The sequence below is a fragment of the Fusarium mangiferae genome (assembly GCF_900044065.1).
Source record: "Fusarium mangiferae strain MRC7560 genome assembly, contig: FMAN_scaffold006, whole genome shotgun sequence".
Classification (NCBI taxonomy): Eukaryota; Fungi; Ascomycota; class Sordariomycetes; order Hypocreales; family Nectriaceae; genus Fusarium; species Fusarium mangiferae.
The window spans coordinates 1,091,151-1,112,299 of NW_024573926.1; the positions used below are offsets into that span (position 1 = coordinate 1,091,151).

General features: G+C 49.5%; 9 protein-coding genes across 9 annotated transcripts; 5 read left to right on the forward strand and 4 right to left on the reverse strand.

Annotated features, from left to right (window-relative positions):
• Window positions 1-620: 620 nt before the first annotated feature.
• Window positions 621-2,229, forward strand: FMAN_03080 (uncharacterized protein; the record flags this gene model as incomplete). Its single annotated transcript, XM_041831852.1, has 4 exons — window positions 621-704; window positions 761-820; window positions 874-1,593; window positions 1,648-2,229. The coding sequence occupies 4 exons, from the start codon at window positions 621-623 to the stop codon at window positions 2,227-2,229; spliced, it is 1,446 nt and encodes a 481-aa protein (XP_041682374.1).
• Window positions 2,230-2,443: 214 nt separating this feature from the next.
• FMAN_03081 (uncharacterized protein) lies at window positions 2,444-3,328 on the reverse strand (the record flags this gene model as incomplete). The annotated part of the gene is made up of 2 exons (XM_041831854.1): window positions 2,444-3,156; window positions 3,259-3,328. The coding sequence occupies 2 exons, from the start codon at window positions 3,326-3,328 to the stop codon at window positions 2,444-2,446; spliced, it is 783 nt and encodes a 260-aa protein (XP_041682375.1).
• A 962-nt stretch (window positions 3,329-4,290) lies between these two features.
• Window positions 4,291-4,709, reverse strand: FMAN_03082 (uncharacterized protein; the record flags this gene model as incomplete). Its single annotated transcript, XM_041831855.1, has 4 exons — window positions 4,291-4,346; window positions 4,398-4,448; window positions 4,566-4,595; window positions 4,661-4,709. 4 exons carry the CDS (start codon window positions 4,707-4,709, stop codon window positions 4,291-4,293), a joined length of 186 nt encoding a protein of 61 aa, XP_041682376.1.
• Window positions 4,710-5,679: 970 nt separating this feature from the next.
• FMAN_03083 (uncharacterized protein) lies at window positions 5,680-6,796 on the forward strand (the record flags this gene model as incomplete). The annotated part of the gene is made up of 2 exons (XM_041831856.1): window positions 5,680-6,259; window positions 6,312-6,796. 2 exons carry the CDS (start codon window positions 5,680-5,682, stop codon window positions 6,794-6,796), a joined length of 1,065 nt encoding a protein of 354 aa, XP_041682377.1.
• A 433-nt stretch (window positions 6,797-7,229) lies between these two features.
• FMAN_03084 (uncharacterized protein) lies at window positions 7,230-8,339 on the reverse strand (the record flags this gene model as incomplete). The annotated part of the gene is made up of 3 exons (XM_041831857.1): window positions 7,230-7,934; window positions 8,014-8,199; window positions 8,274-8,339. The coding sequence occupies 3 exons, from the start codon at window positions 8,337-8,339 to the stop codon at window positions 7,230-7,232; spliced, it is 957 nt and encodes a 318-aa protein (XP_041682378.1).
• A 700-nt stretch (window positions 8,340-9,039) lies between these two features.
• On the forward strand, window positions 9,040-9,593 carry FMAN_03085 (uncharacterized protein; the record flags this gene model as incomplete). The annotated part of the gene is made up of 2 exons (XM_041831858.1): window positions 9,040-9,115; window positions 9,163-9,593. The coding sequence occupies 2 exons, from the start codon at window positions 9,040-9,042 to the stop codon at window positions 9,591-9,593; spliced, it is 507 nt and encodes a 168-aa protein (XP_041682379.1).
• A 951-nt stretch (window positions 9,594-10,544) lies between these two features.
• On the reverse strand, window positions 10,545-11,567 carry FMAN_03086 (uncharacterized protein; the record flags this gene model as incomplete). The annotated part of the gene is made up of 4 exons (XM_041831859.1): window positions 10,545-10,761; window positions 10,817-10,914; window positions 11,020-11,224; window positions 11,302-11,567. The coding sequence occupies 4 exons, from the start codon at window positions 11,565-11,567 to the stop codon at window positions 10,545-10,547; spliced, it is 786 nt and encodes a 261-aa protein (XP_041682380.1).
• Window positions 11,568-16,737: 5,170 nt separating this feature from the next.
• FMAN_03087 (uncharacterized protein) lies at window positions 16,738-17,966 on the forward strand (the record flags this gene model as incomplete). Its single annotated transcript, XM_041831860.1, has 2 exons — window positions 16,738-17,812; window positions 17,863-17,966. The coding sequence occupies 2 exons, from the start codon at window positions 16,738-16,740 to the stop codon at window positions 17,964-17,966; spliced, it is 1,179 nt and encodes a 392-aa protein (XP_041682381.1).
• A 1,127-nt stretch (window positions 17,967-19,093) lies between these two features.
• FMAN_03088 (uncharacterized protein) lies at window positions 19,094-21,070 on the forward strand (the record flags this gene model as incomplete). The annotated part of the gene is made up of 2 exons (XM_041831861.1): window positions 19,094-19,216; window positions 19,271-21,070. The coding sequence occupies 2 exons, from the start codon at window positions 19,094-19,096 to the stop codon at window positions 21,068-21,070; spliced, it is 1,923 nt and encodes a 640-aa protein (XP_041682382.1).
• Between the last annotated feature and the right edge of the window lie 79 nt (window positions 21,071-21,149).

The window sequence follows — 21,149 nt, forward strand, 5'->3', positions numbered from 1 at the left end:
AAGGCACTATATAAATTTGAAAGGATGTAATGACTTATTCATGCCAATGTTAGTGTTCTATGGTATCAGAAAGTTTCCTCATTGCAGATTCGTCTTCATATTCCCTCCAGTTATTAATATAGAGTACATGCAAGCTTCCGTTAGGTTAGTACCAATGTAGTCTGTTACCCTAAAGCGAAGAATGAACATGCCCTCAAACGTCCAATTTGGGGCTCATATTTCCCGAGGACCTGCAGAGTCACTAGCAGTAAGCTCTTTAAAGTACTTTCAGAGCTCATGAAATAAGCTTGACTGAGTCGTGAAATTACCTCAGCACATTCATATTGATGATGGTCACGTGCCCCAGAAATTGGATGACGGTCCGGAATCGGTCCCACTAAATTCCAGGCCCGGCTTCGCTGACTTCGCTTGGTAGGGACCTAGCGACAGGCAGGCAGGAGCCTCTTGCGTGAGCCTCGTCACTGAATCGACCAGCTTGGACTAAACCAAACACGCCCCCACGGCCTTGAACTCATCGCAACAACATTACACACCAACAATCCCTGAACCTGAACCCTCCAATTCGAACCTTGGCCGATAATCACAAATCTTGAGGGGACTACACTGCGATCACCGCTACCATGTCTGACGGAGTTTTAAAGCCCGAGAAGGACTTCTCGAAGGAGGTTGACCAGCAGCTACCCGAAGCTGAGAAGCTGGCCGCGGTAGGTTTTTGAGCTTTGATCTAGCAACATTGAGCTTTTCCTGACGCTCTGTTTAGTCCGGTAATCTCCAAGGCGCCATTGAGAAGCTTGCTGCGCTCGAGAAGCAAACCCGACAAGTATGTATTAGTACATGCCCGCTCACTCACCTTCGCCGCTAATCCAGTACTAGGCCTCTGATCTTGCGTCCACATCACGAGTCCTGATCGCAATCGTAACACTATGCAAAAATGCGGGCGATTGGAGCTTGTTGAACGACCAGACCTTGGTCTTGTCCAAGAAGCACAGTCAGCTCAAGCAAGCCATCACCAAGATGGTCCAGACCGTCATGGGCTTCCTCGACGACACTCCCGACCTCAAGACCAAACTGTCTGTAATCGAGACTCTGCGGACAGTAACAGAGGGAAAGATCTTTGTCGAAGTCGAACGAGCCCGTGTCACCAAAATCCTTTCCGACATTAAGAAGAAGCAGGGTGATTTAAAGTCAGCCACCGAGATTCTTTGCGAGCTGCAAGTCGAGACCTTTGGTTCCATGGATCGACGGGAAAAGACCGAGTTTATTTTGGCGCAGGTTGAGCTCTGCATTGAGAGCGGAGACTGGACACAGGCTGCTATTCTAGGTCGCAAGATCAGCACCCGCTATCTTTCTCGCAAGCCTAAAAAGACCGCCGAACAGCTTGAGAAGGAGCAAAAGGAGCGTGAAAAGAAGAAGGCCCGCGGCGAGGAGGTACCCGAAGAGAAGGAGGATGACACAACTGATCTGAAGCTGCGTTACTACGAGCAGCAGATTATTCTTGCCAAGCACGAGGAGAAGTACCTGGATGTGTGCAAGCATTATCGGCAGGTTCTGGACACAGAAGCAGTCGAGGAAGACCCAGCCAAGCTTCGGCCTGTACGTTGAATGCCCCCGAAGTATCGATCTGCTTTGCTAATCTCCTAAACATAGGTCCTGCAACGCATCATCTACTTTGTCATCCTTGCTCCCTATGACAACGAACAGCACGATCTTCTCCACCGAATCCACAAAGATACACGCAACTCCGAAGTTCCAGCCGAAGCAGAGCTTCTGCGACTCTTTACTGTTCATGAGTTGATGCGATGGCCAGAGATTTCTAAGAGATTCGGCCCTCACCTCTGCAGTACCGATGTCTTTGACGCCCAGCTAGGTCAATCTTCGGACGACAAAGCTCACCAGCGATGGCAAGATCTGCGAAAGCGAGTGATTGAGCACAACGTTCGAGTTATTGCCAAGTACTATACCCGCATCCAGATGAGCCGCCTGACTCAGCTACTTGATCTTGCCGAGGACGAGACAGAGAAGTACATCAGTGAGCTTGTAACTTCCAAGACTGTCTACGCCAAAATTGACCGACCCGCACGAATTGTGAGCTTCGCAAAGCCTAGAGATGCTGACGATGTCCTCAACGAATGGAGTCACAACATGAAGAGTCTCCTGGGACTATTGGAAAGAATTGATCATCTCATCACCAAGGAGGAGATGATGGCACGAATCCAGCCTGCGAAATAAGATCTTGAAGTACAGGATAGAGCGGCGAATAATTCATGATGGTTCTGGTTGTCTGTAATTATACAGGTTAGATAGTCCTCGGGATGAGGATGTATGACATGGCATTTGGTGTATTTCACCAAGTCTATCTATTTGTATGCGTCTTAGTCTATATGTGTTACCCCAAAACTCAATGAGAATGTCGTAACAAACCATCCCTTGACAATATTTTTCATTACAACTCTGCTTTTGGCCCGTTATCCTGACTATGCTCCTTGATGAAGCCAGCCAGAGGCGCTGCCCACTGTTTGGACACGGGTACGTGGTGACCTCCTGGGTGAACAAGTACAAGAGGGTCTTGACAACGATCTGTGAGAGCCCGGCTTCGACTCTCGTCAACAACTGTGTCAAGACTACCCAGGAAGTGTAATGAAGGAGTCTTGATCTTGGGCTCATAGCAGAACTGAAGGGAGCCTGGAGTGGCCCAGAATCCAGAGTACGAAATGACGAACTTGAGAGCCTTACCAGAGTTTGACTCTCTGAGGTCTCTCGCCCAATCACCCTCTTTTCCTTCAGGCAGAGTGCGTTCTGGCTCAAGAGCAGCTGCTACAAGGGCGGCCATGGCACCACCTTGACTGAAACCGCACACTGCGTCGATGCCCTCTGCCTCTCGAATGGCCTGTCCAACGGTAGCCATGCCCTCGTCGAACAGTCGATAGTTACCGGTGGCTTCATCTTTGCGGAACCATGCCCAGGTATCGGGTTGGTAGTCCTCTGCCTGAGGTTCCTCATGGGGTTGATAGCCAGGGATGTCTTCTGGACTTAGACGGTTGGGACCAGTGGCATAAAGGAAGACAGGGAGAAGTGAGATAGGGTTGAGTAATTTGACTAGTGTCTTCTCCAAGGCACGGGTTTTGGCACGGAATAGAGCGCCAGATTGTGTGAAGCCTGGTGATAAATGTCAGTGAGTGACTTGTGGGTGAGTCCAGGGTATGCTAAAGATGACCGAGAGTCATTGCATCTCTTTGCATGAACGCCATGAATACTCACCATGAAGCATGAGAATCTTGACCTCACGTTTTCCACTGCCATTCGGCTTGGGAACTGTTGTAGCGGTCATTGTAGATAAGCAAACTTTGTATGAAGAAAAAGTAAAAGATGAGGCTCGTCTAATCGTAGTTACAGTTGGTCTAGCAGCAGAAAAAATACCAAGAAGAAAACGCATCTATAGAGGAGTGATGGGATGTTAGAGCGGACTTAAGTCGGTGTTGATAATAAGGTTGTAGGCCGTGTGAGTCGAGCGTGGAGAGTAATAATGGCAATTTTAGTAGAAAGAAGCTCTTATGATTTGTCAGTGGGAGAAATCTCTCTCGAAGGGCGTCGGGCCGTTGCACAACATGACAGCACTTTGACCCCACCACAAACGTTGTCAACAATCCAGCAATGGCTGGCTGATCAAGGCCTTCAGACATGTTCTCTTGAATGTGTAGTTTCATCTGATAGTTGAGGTCTATCATAAGAAACTATCTAGGTAGTCATATTCAGTATAGATGTTGTCACCAGTTTGACGCCTTTACGCGTAAGTTTCCTCATCGGAGGATTATATTGAGAGGTCTATGGAAGAAGTTGGATGCTTCTGCATGAAACAGAGGCAGCCACGGCACAAAGTTAGTACAGACACGAGATATCATGTGGCCATGATGATGGACCGCTACATCCACAAGAGCCTGACAGCCAGTATGTCGCGGTGAGTATTGGGCCATAGTTCATCTTCCTTGCACAAAAATAGAAATAAACCACGGAGCATGATGGTAGATTTCAGAGTGAGTCAAGGGTTTGTACATGTCACATAACCGGACATGAAATTGGTCTTGCTTCCCACACAATCGGACATCCGGAGTTCGAGGGCAGTCGTCGTTCGCAATCATGTCCATGGGAAACTTTCGTATGATCGTTGTATAGGTCAATTAAGCCCCTTTTTCGATTCTATGATACAATTCCATCTCGTGAACCATGGCCTCGCGTTCGCGCGGGTTGGTTATGCGTGCTAGCTGGACGAAATCCCATTCCTTCCCATCAAACTTAGTGACCGCCAGACTTGGCGTTGGGGTTGCGGGGGTCGTTCTTCCACTCGGCAGCTGTTATCTCTGATTAGTCGTCGCTCTGTGCTCATCTTATGGGGGTCGTACAGTTCATCATGGCGGACTGGGCGGAGTTGACGCCGTAGGCAATGACAACACCTATATCAAGAATCAATTGTTGTCCCAAACTCATCAAAAGATCAATCGAAGTTGGACGCGGCGGTATACGATCGGGAAAGAATCGGTTTGTCGGATGGGTTGCGCAATATCACGTACCAGCAGCGAAGAAGGGCCAGTAAGGCTTCACTATTGGAGGAGTCAGCGGGACACGTTCACGAAGGCGCAGATGGATGAGTCGCAATTGCACGTACAGAAGGGAGCGTTGAACTTCTTGAGGGGTTGAACACCGAGCCAAGACATGATGACGGATTTCGTGGGTATCGTGGGAGGTAGGTTCGGTTTGATGGACTGTATCGCTTCAAGATTGAGATTGCTACAGAACGAGCCTTTTTCCGAACGACACAGCTCCGAGCGGGTTCTGCCGAAGCCGAGCCCGGATGGTTTTCTGTGTGCCTTGAGGCTAAGGCAGAGAGAGTTCGAGAGCTGCTGAGTAAGATGGGTACGTATCTTGCCAGAGCTGAGGAACAGCAGGCCCAACCGAACCCCGCATTCTTTGACAACGCTAAGCTTTTCACGTGACGCTAAGCTGGGGTGACATCATCAGATAGTTCCCCAAGCTCCAGCTTTAAGAAGGTAGTGTACGTACTGTAAACCATCTGATCTCATCACTCCTGTTTCCCTCAATCAAATCACTCTATTTTGTCCTTGTTTCTCGGTCAAAGGCTCATAGAGTCTGTACTCGTCATACTCGTCGTTGAAAGCAACCAAAACTCACCCAAGAAGTGCGGGGTGAATTATACATTTCCTGGGCGTGTAACCGAAAGCCGTTCCGTCCCTCCAACTCTAAGCTGCCCAATCGTCCACGCGCTTCGCCCTCCTCCTTGGGTTTGCCAGTGCCAGGGCAATCTCAACCAAAAGGTGCTTTGATACCACCTTGACGCTTAAACGCCTGCCTTCCCGCTTCTGCTGTGCCCTACCAGCATTTGATTGCCACCAGCCGCATCTGACCTTCTGCTTCCGTTTCCTCGGTGTATTTTCTCCTTTCAGCATCTCCCCTGTCCGTCTCGGTCCCTCCAAGATCTACAACCGCACAACTCCAACGTTTGACGTTTTAACGTTGTTGTCATCTGCAAGATCGCCCGCAATTTCCCCGCGCCCGCGCCAGTGTCAGCTTTATTAGACACCAATTGCGCCCCATCCACCTCGAGACTTTACATCTCCATTACTCACCGCACCTCAATCAAAGCTCTAAGCTCCAACCATCCCCAAAATGCTCAGTCGCCAATTTGCACGCGCTGCTGCCGTCACTCCTCTCGCAGGCGTGCGAGCTCTGAGCTCGACTGCTATCCTTAACGGTCGCACACCTTCGCTGGGAGATGTCAACCCTACACACGCAGAGGTCGATAAGTTCAGTCAGAAGCAGAAGGAATTCCGCGATCACCTGGTCGAGGCACAGAAGAAGCGAGAAGCCAGTTCGTTGCCCTCTCACCCGCAGTCTGCTAACGTCCCTTTCAACGCGTCGGTCGAGGGCTCACAGAATGACCATGTAGGACGCTCTGAGGAGGTGAAGGAGCCGGAGCCTACCCGTAAGGCAGGCCCTTTGACGAACCTCATTTACGGTACCAAGGAGGGCCGTGAGCTCGATGCTCAGCTCGAAGCAAGCTTCAGTCAAGTTCTTGCCCGTGGCAAGTACGTCCATTCGATCGTTCTTCACGAAGTCAAGCCTGAGAAGGTTGACGAGTATGTCGATCTCGTCGGGAAATGGTACCCTAAGATGGCGAACGCCCCAGAGAACAAGGTGAACCTGGTCGGAAGCTGGAGGACAGAAGTCGGCGATTGTGACACCTTCGGTATGTTATGATTAATTGCACAATGTTTTCTGACTACTAACCATTGTAACAGTCCACATCTGGGAATACCAAAAATACGAAGGTTACCATCAGTCCCGGTACTCAATTACTCACCACCCCGAATTTGCCGACTTCGACAACAAGCTAAAGGGCCTAATCAACTCCAAGAACGTCTCTCTCATGCAAGAATTTTCCTTCTGGCCAACCACTCCCCCACGATCGCTCGGTGGCATCTTTGAGCTGCGTTCTTACACACTGCACCCCGGCAACCTGCTCGAGTGGGAAACACACTGGCGACGAGGCCTCAAGGCCCGCCGTGAGGTTATGGAGGGCGTTGGTGCTTGGTTCGTTCAGATTGGCGACCTCAATACAGTCCACCATCTGTGGCAGTTTGCCAACCTTGAGGAGCGTCGAGGCCGTCGTGAACAGAGCTGGCAGGTCGAGGGCTGGAGCGACACAGTCCACAAGACAGTGCCTCTTATCCAGAGCATGAAGTCAAGGATCCTCGTCCCAATGCCTTGGTCTCCTGTTCGATAAACGCTCAAGCGGCAACACTGCCGCCGCTCTCACTCCACAGTATCCTGATCATCTCACCCGCCTGGTCAAATACAGGCTGAACATACCTCCTGTACGAGATAAGAAGCTGTCTCTTTGCGTTTTCACAGCATAGTCCATTTTGTTTTATGTCAAGAGTCTTTACGGTTTAGCAGAGGAGCGATGGAATGTGGATTATGGATTGCATGGATAGATGTATTATCTAAATTTCTACAAATTCATCTGAAACCCAAGAACCAGTACTCATAACATCGCAGTATGCCGTGATACGACTTTCACGCTTTCGAAACCTGTGATAATTTAAAACAAGCTTGGGAGTGAAAACCCCGCCCAATAACTTCCATTTGAGACCTCAACGCCAGGGTATCCAATCAGTTTACACGCAAAGCTGCTCACATGGCCTTTCCCCTCACTTCTAAGAGTCAACACTAAGGACCTCAGCAATGTTCCTTCGGGCTTGGCCAAGCATGTGACTGAGGTAGCTAAGCTTGGACTGAATGGATATGAGACTCGGATCTGCGCTTTCGACGCGTACCTTTTCCCGGACATAGACTTCCTGAATATCATTACTATCCACTTCTGCAGCGGACGATCCTGGCTCCGGGGTATGGCGGGCACTGCCCCGCTTCGAGCCGCCAATGTTGGACCCCTGTGTGTTATACCGGAAAACGGTGTCCATCTCGTCATGCTCCAGCCGACGTACAGTTCCAAAGGCTAGACCAAGCTTGGTGCCAAAATGAACATGCGCATGAACAGGTTCTAGAGCACGCAGCCACAGAATTATGCAGCTTTCCTGAAGACCGAGATAAAAGCTGAGGTTGGGCCCAATTGATGGCTCAAACTGATCTGGTGAACATGAGCACATCTGCCAAGCAGGATCAGCGTCTGTTAGAGGAGGTCCTTTGAGAATAGCTGATGAATCGGAGAGAGAATCAGCAAGAATACTGAGAGTAGAGGCGAGTGAGCTAGCGTCCTGTGGTTTGGACAAGGTGATAGCCAGGAGATCTATGGACTGGTTTAGGTAGCCGTGCAAAGCATCGAGGCCTTGGACATGAATAGCCTCGGACTGCGAGAGGGACAGTGTCTGTGGGGGTATCGTTCGAAGCTGGAGATGTATGGTCTGCGATCGAAGGATGTCAGCATGCACAACGAGGCTGGAGCTGCATGCAGGGGAACCTGAGCTCAACAGGCAGCCTTACGCCTTTGACAATACGAGTGCCGACACGAGTGAGCGTGCCCTTTACTTTTTCGTTGCGCGGTGTACTCATGACGAGTGTACTGCCCGGATCGATAGGCGCGAGAAGCGCATAGCAATCCTCGAGGCCATGTTTAAGATCGCGGCAGACCTCGAGTGTTTCGTCGACGATCCAATCGAGTTCGCGCGCCTTGTCAAAATAGATCAGCATGTTGTCTTGACTTGTTTTGTCTCGTCTCGCTTCGTCGCATGAGGTCGCAGTACCTGGGTTGCGGAGGCTTTAAGTCTGAGCTCGGCCGGCGAGATAGGAGGCCAGATTGCAATGGACATTATGAAACAGGTGCCTAGCTGGTCGATACTACGCGAGTAGCAAGGTAGGCAGCCATGAGAGAAGATGGCGGCGATGAGGTTATGGCGATGTTAGACTGATACTGAACAGGAACGAGTTAAAGATGGACGAGTAGTCGGAAAGAATATTGACTCCAGTTGAGCCCAGCCGACAGCTTCAAGGTGACGTCTGTAGCGGGCCGCTGGGCGCTAGAAACGCTACATTTGGGGTGCGTGAGCTGCGCCACAGATCTGTGGCGCTCCCATCCTCACTTTGGAAGGAAGATTTTGCGATGATGATATGAAGTTTATTGACTTTTTATAATAATTGTTCTCAAAATCTATTTCAAAATCTCTCAAAAAGTACCGATTTGAAGGCCGTTTCTTCGCCACGGTTCATGAAAGCATCGCTATAGCAGTGGGGGTGTCTGTATCTAAAAGGACTTTTTTTACCCTTCCTTTCCATTCATGAGACTTGTGTCTTCTTCTCACCACTTCAACTCCCACTCACGCTAGGCATCATCCATACTCAGGCATCTTTAAAACCTGAGGTGCCTAGAAACAATCAATTCAAAAGGAGCACTCGTGGCATTTACAAGGTAGGACTTGTTCGAGCACATTCCTTCAAAATTTGTCGAAAGGTTCTTTTGAAGATTCATTTGCTGATCAGTATCAGGCAGCCAAATCTCATAAAAACGACAAGATGGCTTCGGCCGAGGCTTCCAAGGCTCCAAACAAGGTATATGGTTCCTTTAGTAAGCTGCCTGATATTTCAGAAGGTGTGGTTTTCACAAAATATTACGAATATGCGACTAACACTTCCCAGGTGCTCGTGTCGAGAAACGCCCCCTAACCAGGCGCCAGCCGCCGGCATCATCCAAATCTCGCATCATCTACGTGTCTTCAAGGACACCGTTCATGGCTGTGGTCAAACGCGCCCGTAAACAGCTTGACGACTCACTCAAGACCACTGGCGCAGCACCCAAGTACGCGTCCCTACATTCGCGTGTTGAGGCGCTGCAGCGTAGCAGCGGTGGAGATGCAGACAGTGCTGCCGTGACACTCGCAGGAACGGGTAGAGCCATTGAGAAGATCCTCGCGGTCGCGAGTTGGTTTGAGCAGGAGGGAGACTGTGAGGTGGAGATCACAACAGGAACCGTCGGAGCCGTGGACGATGTGGTGGCCAGTGGAGACGAGGAGGACCAGAGTCGCCTGAGGAAGCTCAGTTGTCTGGAACTCCGGATTAAGCTCAAGTGAGATAGGTCCGTAGGCACGGCGATAAGGATTCAGGGACACGGCAGCAAGACTGTGTTGCATCAGATCTACAAGGCAAGTAACCTTGCATGCGAATCCTGGACTAGCATTGTGTTTTGCTGACACTTTCCCCATAGAACAAAGTCCACGGCGTCCGAGTCGGAATGCGCGGGTATGCACAACGGCCAAACAAAACAAGCCAATCTGACAGTATCGAGATCTAAGTTGACTTCGATGATTGAGGAGTTGAAGGCTTGGGTGGGCCGCCGATCCGGATAGATTGGGTCAGCTCGAGAGACAGTGATTATGAATCAATGAGCCAGAGCCAAACCAGAGGCCGTCTGACCTTCGGGCACATTCATAATAAGCAATAGAAACTTGGTGTGACCGACTGATCAAGAATTGGTCCCTAATAGCCGCCAGAGGAGAACGTTCTTGCTTGATAATGATATGTCGAAAACCCATTCTCATGACACCGTCGGTGTATCATGGTCCGAGCAAGAGACCGACGTGGGTACCAGGGTGGAATTACATGCACCAAAATTGAGATGGGATGTCAGCTTGTCGTTAAATAACGTTATTTGGTTCTGGATAGGTAGGTCATTCAGTTCACCACTACCCAAACAAATAAGGATTAAGGAAGAGATGGGAAAGTCTCAAGGTCCAATGTCTACGCCGCTCAATGCATCGTCATCATCCGTCCATTTCCTCCTATTTGCGAACCGGGTCAAAAATTGACTCGGCTGTTAAAGACCAACTCCTGTGGTGCGCCGAGGGATCCGCTATCCAGTCAGGATCCCTTATGCAATGCTAAATATGTCGTTTCTGTCAAGTCAAGTCATTCGGATCTCTCGCTTGCTGGTGATTTGTGATTTTTTATGTAACACGGTAGGCACTGCGTCTTGTGATTAGGCACGCCCTTGTAAAATGGGGACTATGACTCAAGAGAGGGACTTACTCGATAACCAAGTGCTCGCCACGCCAGGCACCACTGGCCACCCATAATCCACAGTTGACGATTTCGGCGTAACGCTTGTCGGATGTCTTGAACGTCGCGAACATGCGGAATCCATAGCGTCGTGGGTCAATGTCCTTGGGGGCCCGAGGGCTTAATAGAGTATCGAGAACATCTGCAGGTCCCGAGAGGGAACCGCGAGTGCGCATTTCAAGACTGGCCAATGAGTTAAATCCAAGTCCAGTGACTTATAAGAACTCCCAAAACTTACAGCGCAGGCTGTTCATCACTTGTCTGGACGACAAAGACGCCCTCAACAAGCCTCATGGGTCTAAAACCGCGTGCCTGGCCGAGATCATATCCGCCTGCCTATACACCACACATAAAATCCTCCTCAGTCAGCCACGAATCGGATAAAAGCGTAGAATTCTAGAAAGGGTTTGGGGGGGCGTGTGAAAGAAAGGGAAAACGCACAATGACGCGGCCATGGCCAAAAGATCCGGACCAAACACCAGCAGCTACAGTGGTAATCTCCTTAGTGTTGCCCGAGTCAACATGGACAGCCTCTTGGTTTAAACGAACAGCGATTCGAAAGTCAAAATCGAGGGCCGGCATCGGAAAGGCGAGTCCAGGGCATGGGAAGTGGTTCAGAGAGCGTTGGCAGGCCTCTTCAACGGTTCTAAGAAGCACCAAAGTATAGTCAGCAATTCGACGTCCGGTCCAATTCGGTAATCTGAGATGATCCTTCCAACTTACTTGCCAGGTCCCTCTCGACATTCGCGCTCAGCCTGAACTCTATATAAGAGACCTCCGTCGTTGAAACATCCACCTCCTGATACAGAATCTTGTGATTGTGCGGTCGGATGGATTCTCGTGTCCCACTCGGCCGGTTTGTTCTGTTGCAGGCATTCTGAAGCCTGGTAAAAGGGAGTCGAGTGAGGCATGCATGTGGATTCAGAAACATCGGTGGGAGCAGTACTGGTAGGTAACGAGAATGAGAGAGTATCGGTTTCGGTCGCCATGATTTAGCTGTTTTTTGGTGTAGATGTTGAAGATGAAGCGAGTATTGAATGAGACGCCTTATGGCTGTCTAATGTCGCAATATGAGAATTCGGGTGTGCTGGAGACCTTATGATATCATCTGAGTACCACCGTCGAGCAATTGAAAAGGATTGAAGGCTTGTGAAATTGACAGGACAATTTGAGTTGGTGTATATAACGTTATTGCTCGCGGATATGGAGGCGCACTTATGGCGGGAGCGGCAACTATATATGATTCCGTCGGCTTCGTCTGGCTTGTGTAAGCGGTATGTGGATGCAAGTGTCGCAATCCCCGAACTCCGAAGTGGTCGAGCTTTATTTGTTGGTCAGATTGTGTTCGTGAAATATTACAAAGTCAATACTAGAGATGAAATGATGAACTGCAAACACACAAGAAGGCCGGGGCGAGGCAGGATAGGATCAGCCAAGGTATTTAACATGGAGATCAACACCACGGATAACGAGATCCATCCATTATTATTACCCAACCCATGGCATGCCGTAAAAGTGTGTGAGTGCTGTATTCAAGCTAGGGGGGGTGTGTAGGGCGTCCTGTATGTAACCACAGACCCAAGGTACGCTACATTTCAGCTACAAACTTGTACAGCACAGCCAAGTCCAGCAAGGGCGTGGCTCTGGCCTGTTTTGTCATGCTTGCAAATCTCCAGTTTCCATGGACGGGTTTAGGCCTCAAGTCCTGCGGTTGTACTGGAGCTTGCGGATAAGGCCAAAGTTCCAACTCACTACTAAAGCAGAACTCCTACTGTACAGGTGTGGCTGACCTGCCCACCTCAGGGTCCAATTACAGAGCAATTCGTACCCGTACAGGAGACTATATCCGCGGCTTTAGAGGGCGCGCCCCGGACGAGACAAAAAAATGTGGGTTAATCGAGATCATGTTAAGGATCAGACCCGACAAGACGGAAAGCTTTCGTTTTGCAGTTAGTGTACTAACTATTCCTCGAGGTACAGGTATCACTACATGCAGCTATACGTGACCCCAGATCTTGACATGGAGAGTTAATCTGGCTTTGGAGGCATTTCCCTATTCCACTCACAGCGGTCGAATGCCTTACAAACAGTATCTACCCGAGCCGAAGAGCCCTATTGATTATACGCTGCTGGTCTTAAGTCCGCCGAAAAGCGGGCATTTCGGCATCCTCGGTCAGTTTACAACCACCGAGAGGCCGGGGTGTGGCAAGCGAACGACGATAATTAATCAATTAAACTCTGATCCGTGGACACTTGGGAGAGTAAGCCAAGATTGGTCTTTTCTTGGAAGCCATTGCCAATATCCATTGTCTATCTAAATCTGAATCCCCTTCGTTGTGGCGGCTGCCGGCCAAAGAGCAAAGCCCGTTGTGTCAAAATCCGGACTTTGGAGATGCTGGGCTGACAAATTGAAGGGTCGCCAAGTCCACGATTATTACCCAAAAAGGAATAAGATCATGATGCGGCTGCTAGGGCTGTAGGATCCGTCATCATGAGGAGGATTGGTCTTGCAGCCGATTCCGACAGTATCGTTCTGTTTGTTTATTTTGTTTCGTCGTTATGAATATCATGCTGTTAGTGTACTATCGTCCACCCACCCACCCACCAGTTTATTATTACGCATAGTATGTAGCACTCGATAACGCACATCTGCACGTTGTCAACCTACACATTATGCAGATCAGAGCTTCTTGAGCTTCATGTCGCACAACATGCTCTTCGAGAATGGGGGCGGGGGAGCTTGCTTTCGACCTCTCATAGCTAGGGTCATCATGATTACTCTGTGCCAAGAAAAACCTTGCCCTCCATCGAGAGTGACATCCAATTCAAACGTGGAGGGCTAACCTACGTCGAGCTGCAGACGGAAAGGGACGGCGGGATGCAACATGATAGGTTGGTGAAGATCATGTTGACCTAGTAAGATCTTGAATTCCGAAACCACCAGAAACCAGAGTTCGTACCAATTCACAGGTCTGTTAAACGTAGTCTACGGATTTAACAAGAACGGTGCATACGGGCCGGAGAGCACTAAGACAGCTAACTACCTAGGGCGTGCGGTTTTTTTCTTACCGCGCGCGCCCTATGACATGTCCTGTAATAGGCGTAGACATGGCTTGTCAAGAACACCCGACGATTTCGGTTCCGAGCCTAGGTAAGTCTTCCTCGAGGAGCAAGAAAACACCGGACCTTAATAAAGGGTGTTAGAATAAACTCAACAAGAGGTATCCTAAAGATATCCTAAACTTAAACTAAGTTACCCAAGTCTTTTTGTCATTTAGGATGAAGGTCCTGTTTCTTTCCTCCCTAGCTCCCTCGGCAAGTCTGTAACGGAATTTTCGGATTCATAAAAGAGTTCGCCGTTAACAATGACTTAATCCCGGGCTTAGACTCGGCTTTGGCTTAAAAAGCTGATCAACGAATTGTTGGAAATCCGGAATTGTTTCTGCGCGCATCTACGATACTCAAGGAGTTGCTGAACAAGCATCACGGATTTAGTGCTTCGTCAGCAAGCATCGGGGCTTGAATTGAGCTGCAGATGGATTTGAGACTGACGCTATGGATTCTATAGAATCTATGAACACTATGGATATGTAATTATAATTTACAGCAAGTCCGAGCTGGCCGAATACAGTCTGTAAAGGTCTTTTTCACAGATTACAAGGTAGAAGAACTGCTTAACAATGTTGGAAAAGCCATGTTGACCAACAACCTCGAACGGTGTCATAATCAACGGCTCCAATAATGTAATGTCTTGCTGGGAAAATGTAATCCGAGCTTGGCTGCGGCTTGTCGGCGTGAAGTAATCAAGTCAAGCTTGGCTTTCCTGGTATCATTCCAGTTCGTATCTCACTCAACCTCATCTATCAAGTGATACGGAGTAGACCACAAACAAAGGCCGAGGTACTGTGAAGGGGAAACAATAAAACTCTGACCCTTTGCCAAATGATAAAAAGTGTTAATCTCAGAGCCTCCTAATCCTAGACTAAATGCTCCTGATCTTTCATCACACAGACTATCTAGAGCATGCCTCTTCAATGTTCTGGAACAAACAATACTACCTTTGCTGCCATGTGCCGAGTCTCCCGCCAGGAATGAAACAGAGGAGCTCGGCACTTGAGACCGAGATGAGAACTCAGTCAGATGTTTGCTCACCTATGCGAAACGCAAACTGCTTCGCGAAGTGCACACAGATTTTCCCGCTACACAAGATTCAGGAACGGTCGCCAAATCACGTTGTATACCCATGTCGAAAGCCAAATATTTCCTGGTTCGCTCATGACGAAGAAGCGCTGATTTTTCCGTCCCTCAGGGGGGCCTTTAATCTGGACCCCTTAACAGCAAGTCTCCGCTCTTTTCACGATGATCGTGGTCCTTTGATCGCCGACACGCAAGCAGGTTCCATTGTAACAGGATTCGACGCAGCGACTGAGAGGCTGTAACAGAGATGCTCCGCGGACAACCCCTGCCCTCGCCTGTTTCGAAATCTCCAACGTAACGCTAGAAAAGGCTTGTTCTGCAACCTTATTCGAAAGTGGCACTGTATTTCGCGATCAACAGTATGCGTCACTTGGTGAGACGAATTGCGATCCAGGATATGTGCACCAGCCCGGCAACGGCAAGCCGCAACTCCTGACGGGTTTGATTTTCTGTCTGGGCAGTCTAGCTCGCTCTGGCAAGCCAAGTTATTGCACCATAGTTGCACCTTGTGCCATCAGTGAACCGTCCAGGTAACATACCTGAATCGAGATGAGGGTAGATCTTAATTGGATCAAATTGGTTGGCGGGCGCATTGCTGTGTCTGCCAAAATTGTGATTGGGACAAGCTTGTTTAACTCAATGGACAAGGATGAACTCTGTTGAAGTTGGATTTGTTTATCTCACAATGTCTTGGCGATGATAGCCTCGTTGCTAGCAATATGTAAGGTATGTATTCTTTTTTCTAGTTAATCAAATCGTATCCAATTGGCCAAGAGGCGTCTAGAATCTTACTCGCTTAGTTAGTAGTTACTGCATAATAACCCCCCTGTGGCTGCGCATGTTACAGTGTGCTCTCACATTGTAGGAAGCGGCTTCTTCCAGACGGTTACTCCTTACATCCAGCTTCATCCACCATGGCAAGTTACTGATCATAGTATCATCAAGTTTCAGGGGTATCTTGTCCTCAACGAGACTTGTTGTTCAGGCGCACGAAAGCGGGCCGTCCATGTCACTTCCATCAATAGTAACCTCTGGGCTTGCGCTGGCCTGGCTGTGCTTGCTGTCATCATCACCTTCCTCGTCCCATCTTAGCTCCTAGATCCCATGTGGGAAACCCGAAAACGTGAGGAAAAGATGGCCGCGTACTCCGTGCCTTCTTCCGTTGCAAAGGTACTTATCTAGTAAGGATCTCTCCACGTTCCACGTAATTGACGACGAGTGGAGGCTCAGACTTTCCCTTACATCTTTGCAATATCATCCTCTCTTCAAAACCCTCATCAAACAACCCCCATTTTGTACCTTTTTTATTCCCATTCTCCTTAATAACTACCGCATCGAGCCTAAACTTCCTGATACCAATCCTTGACCAGATAAAGGACGGTTCCTCTTCCACTTGCAATTCATCTTCACCTCTCTCCTTATTGGCCGAACCTCCTGCCAGCATATCAGCTGCTCCGCTTCGCGACCGCGCCGTTGGTGAGCTTACTGCGCAGCTACTGTAGCATACCGAAATAATTGGATTGCGCCGCGACCTCAATTTGTCCAGGGTCCATCCAGTTCCTTGACTTATCCGCTGCGATACCTTAGTTAGCAGGTGTCAGCTCCACCGTCTCCAACTGCGGGCCCCTGGCTTTGGGAATTCATCCCTCGCTCGCCTCAATTTGACTGTTGTCCACTACGATAAAGTTATTTGGCCGACACATATTTTTCCAAACTTCTTCTTCTTCTTCTGTCGCATTCACCTGCTTGCTTGTGTTTGTTCCCTTGTTTATATTGGCTTCTGCCTGGCCACGCTCGCTTTTCTATGCTATTACAGCACAGTCCTTTCGTTTCTCGACCTTCGCTTCCTACCCCTGTCCCTTATTCTTGGCATCGCTCCTTATCGACGAATTTCCAAAAAAACTGCGACTTCGTACATACCTGGCGTTTCGATACCACAGTCGCCTTGCAGCCGCCGTCGCCATGCTCAACTCTCGCCGCGCCATCGTGGCAGCGGTTTTCATCCTCACTGTTTTCTTCCTGTTGACAAGGTCTCACACAACAACGCCTGTCGTCCCAGCTGCTAAAGATGCTGCTGCTACCGCCGTCGACACAAGCAAGAACGCTGCCCCTGCCTCGAACCAAGCCGTGTCACCACCACCCGAGGAACAAAAGGAGATGGAGGTAAAGGAGCGTCGCACGCGGCCTCGCATTGACATGTCGGGCATGTCAATTTTTGAGAAGCTCGAATACGCCTATCCTTATGATGTTGCGACCAAGTTTCCAGCTTACATCTGGCAAACGTGGAAGCAAAGTCCTGATCAAGGTGATTTCCAGTTTAAAGACCACCATGCGTCTTGGAAAGAGGAGCACCCTGGTTTTGTCCACGAAGTCATCACCGACGACGTTGCCGTTAACCTTATTCGCTTACTCTACGCCACGGTTCCCGAAGTCGTTGAGGCGTACCGAAGCCTCCCCATGCCTGTTCTGAAGGCCGACTTCTTCCGTTATCTGATTCTCTTCGCGCGAGGCGGCATCTACTCTGACATCGATACATATGCAATCCAAAGCTCGGTGAAATGGTTGCCTGAACAGATCCCTCGCGATACTATTGGTCTCGTTATTGGCATTGAGGCGGACCCTGATCGCCCCGACTGGGCTCAGTGGTACAGTCGCCGTATCCAGTTCTGTCAGTGGACGATACAGGCCAAGCCTGGTCACCCTGTTCTCCGCGATATTATCACACGCATTACCAAGAAGACATTAGAATTGAAGAATCAAGGCAAGCTGGAAAAATTCATTGACAGAAACGTTGTTGAGTTCACTGGCCCTGCTGTATGGACAGATGCTATCATGGAGTACTTCAATGATCCAAGGTTCTTTGACATGTCACAAAGCAAGGGCACGATCGATTACAAGAACTTTACTGGTATGGAGACGAGTAAGCGAGTGGGGGATGTGGTTGTGTTGCCTATCACAAGCTTCTCACCTGGAGTGGGACAGATGGGCGCAAAGGAGCCTGACGACCCAATGGCTTTCGTCAAGCACGACTTCGAAGGTAAGGAATCTACTGCTCATGACAGACCAACATTTGCTAACTGTAGATAGGAACATGGAAACCTGAGAGTGAGCGCCACATGGGCGAGCAACAGCAAGAAGGACAACCTCAAGCGGCTCAGGCACCCCAAGCACCCCAAGCGCCCTTGCAATAACATTATAATTCGAAGCAGAACCACAACCACAACCACGATACCTAATGTTTAGCAACGACTATGAAGATTTACTTCTCGAACCTGTACATTTCAGCTGCTACTCTTTACTCTTTTCTAATGACACACTCGTGTCCGTTTCTGGGCTGGTTTCCGCATTAGCTGTTGTTCGAGCCAGGGGCCTATCAAACCCTGGCAGTTGCATTGCGATGGAAGAAATATAAAAGGTTTGAGGGGAACGGTACTAGACTCTATTTTGTGTATGAAAGATATCGCTAGGAAAGTCATTTGTTGCGCTTTGGGATAGATTTGTTTCTTGATCTTGTTTTTACCGCATCGTCGCCCACCTGTAGGCAACCACATGTCTCGTGGGTATTGAAGGAGAAGGGAGTTTCTCAGGATTGTCGATTGAAGGATGAAGCGAACAAGCATATACCACGAAATCTCGCACAAGAACCAGATTTGTTCAAAACATTACATTTGTAGCTGTGGCATGTGATTGAAGGTGCTGACTCTACAATTCACAGGGGGACTCGGACCGGGTATTTCAGTACTACGCTACTGCTGCGAACCAACAGGAAACCGCTAATAGCTACCTATTCGGAGTCAATTGGGTTCACGGCTCAAATATAGCCGTTGTTTCCGCGGTCTCGATGCTGAAATGAATGGGCTGCTACAGTGAATAACCGCCCCCGCATTTCCCCAGGTTTTAGTCGAAAAGACGGCACATGATTGGTTCATTCTGTTGAGCCGCTGAGGGGTTCGGACTCCCACTCCCGCTGCCGTTGGTAGTTAGTGAATAGATTGTGGAGAGCTGACGGAACTGGAAGGAGCAAGAACAGGAGAGGATCAAGGACGGTGGAAGTGGAAGTGGAAGGAGGGAGGTCCTGGCGATGATAGCCGAGGATCATACGCCTCAAGGTATATCCTTATCCATACTTGGGTAGGTAGTTTCCAAGACTGAAGCTCTCACAATAAGTCAAGCTCAGAGCCGGTGTATGTGTGCATGTCCCTCGCCTCGCCTCGCAATTGCAATTGTACATTAAACCGAGAGTCCGCCTCTCCCCGTTCTACAAAGATCTTCTTCTAAACTCCACATCCACAGCAGGCGAGTTATCACAGCTTCCACAATGCAGACCATAATACGTCAGAGCTTAAAAAGAACACATCTATCCTCAAGAACAATCCTCAGAACATGTCAAGTGAGAACACTTGCTACATCCAATCTGAGCATTCGATGGGGCCCCAAGGAGGTACGGCCTCATCAATACCCCATGCACCCAGAGAGTATCGCTAACATATCATAGCCTCCTCTTTATAATGGCACAATCCCAGAACATTTTGCCTCAGTTGTTTCAGCCCACGGAGATCGCGAGGCTGTCATCGCTCGTTCTCCAGGACCTAATTCCCATGAGTCGACACTAACATACTACGCCCTGGACTCATTATCAAACAGCCTCGCACATTCTCTCTCCTCACTCGGCGTGCGAAAGGGAGACTGCGTGGCCGTATCTCTCGGTAATGGCCCTGAGTTCGCAGCTTTAACATACGCCTGCTTCAAACTTGGTGCTATCCTCGTGCCGCTGAACCCAGGCTTCAATGAGCAACAAGTAGCCGCAGCACTGAAACATCTATCTGTGGAAACGCTCATTATCGGTGCTGTGACGGATCTGGCTTATAAGCCAGGAAGGGGCCGAAGTAACCAACACTTGCTCCAGAGCATTGTGGGAGATGTATCCGCGTCCCAGATCCAGAGCGAGACGGTCCCCTCTTTGCGTAACGTTGTGGTGCTAGACAACCTGGCGAGCCATCCAGATATCAAATTCGACCTCAAATCATGCCGGGCCTTCACTCCCTACCAATCTCTAATCGACGGCTCAGTTCACACAGTAAAGCCAGACTCTCCTCTGAAACCTAGCGATGTCATCAACATCCAATTCACATCGGGCACGACCTCGCTTCCCAAAGCAGCCATGCTTTCACATCGCGCAATTCTCAACAACGGTGCCTTGATAGCGCATCGAATGGGTCTTCATGCCGATGATCGTATCGTGGTCCCTCCACCGCTGTTTCACTGCTTCGGTTGTGTGTTGGGATACATGGCTACGGCTACGACAGGCGCTGGTATTCTTTTCCCCAGCCCTGCGTTTGACCCTGAGGCCACTCTTCGCATGTGTGTCGACCATGAAGCTACGGGTCTTTATGGTGTGAACACCATGTTCGTTGCTGTTCTTGAGGCTCTGGATCGAGGCAATGTCGTCTCGCAACCACCTCGTCACCTACGCAAGGGCATTGCTGCTGGCAGTAGCGTCCCTCCCTCTCTCATGAACACATTATACGAGCGTCTTGGTCTCCAGGATCTAGTTATCTGCTATGGTCAGACCGAGACAGCTCCCGTGAGCTGCATGACCAGCCCCTCGGATCCTTTCGAAAAACGAACCTCATCCATAGGCCGCGTCATGCCTCACACGGGCGTCAAGATTGTCGATCCCCTCGATCACAGCAAGATCCTCCCTATTGGAGAACGAGGCGAACTTGCTGCAGCAGGCTATCTCGTTATGGAGGGCTACCATGGGGATAAGGCTCGAACAGCCGAGGTCCGTAAACCAGATCCAGAAGACGGAACAATATGGATGTACTCTGGTGACGAGGCTGAGATGGATGAACAAGGCTATGTGCAGATTACTGGCCGAATCAAGGACCTCATCATCCGTGGCGGAGAGAATATTCACCCGTTAGAAGTGGAAGACTGCCTTCTGACGCATGAAGGTGTACGGGAAGCCAGTGTCGTGGGAGTTCCTGACGAGCGATATGGCGAGGCAGTCGCTGCATTCGTTATCCCTGCGCGAGGATGGACGCCTCTAGATCATATGAAAGACACAGAGGAGGCGCCTATTGATAAAGCAATCGCTGAAGAGCCAGGGACTTTGTCAAGAGATGGGTTAAGGCAATGGGTTGCAACAAAGCTGTCCAAGCATCTCGTGCCCAAGTATGTGTTCTGGATCGATGAGTATCCCAAGACACCAAGTGGAAAGGTGCAGAAGTACAAGCTAAAGGACTATGCGAAGGAAATACTAGGAGACGAGGACAACAAGGCGGCGCAGTGATGAAAGGTTCAGTTAAAGCAATTCATTGCATTGACAGCGTTATATAATCGAGGTATCATTCGCAAATGGGCTATCTTTC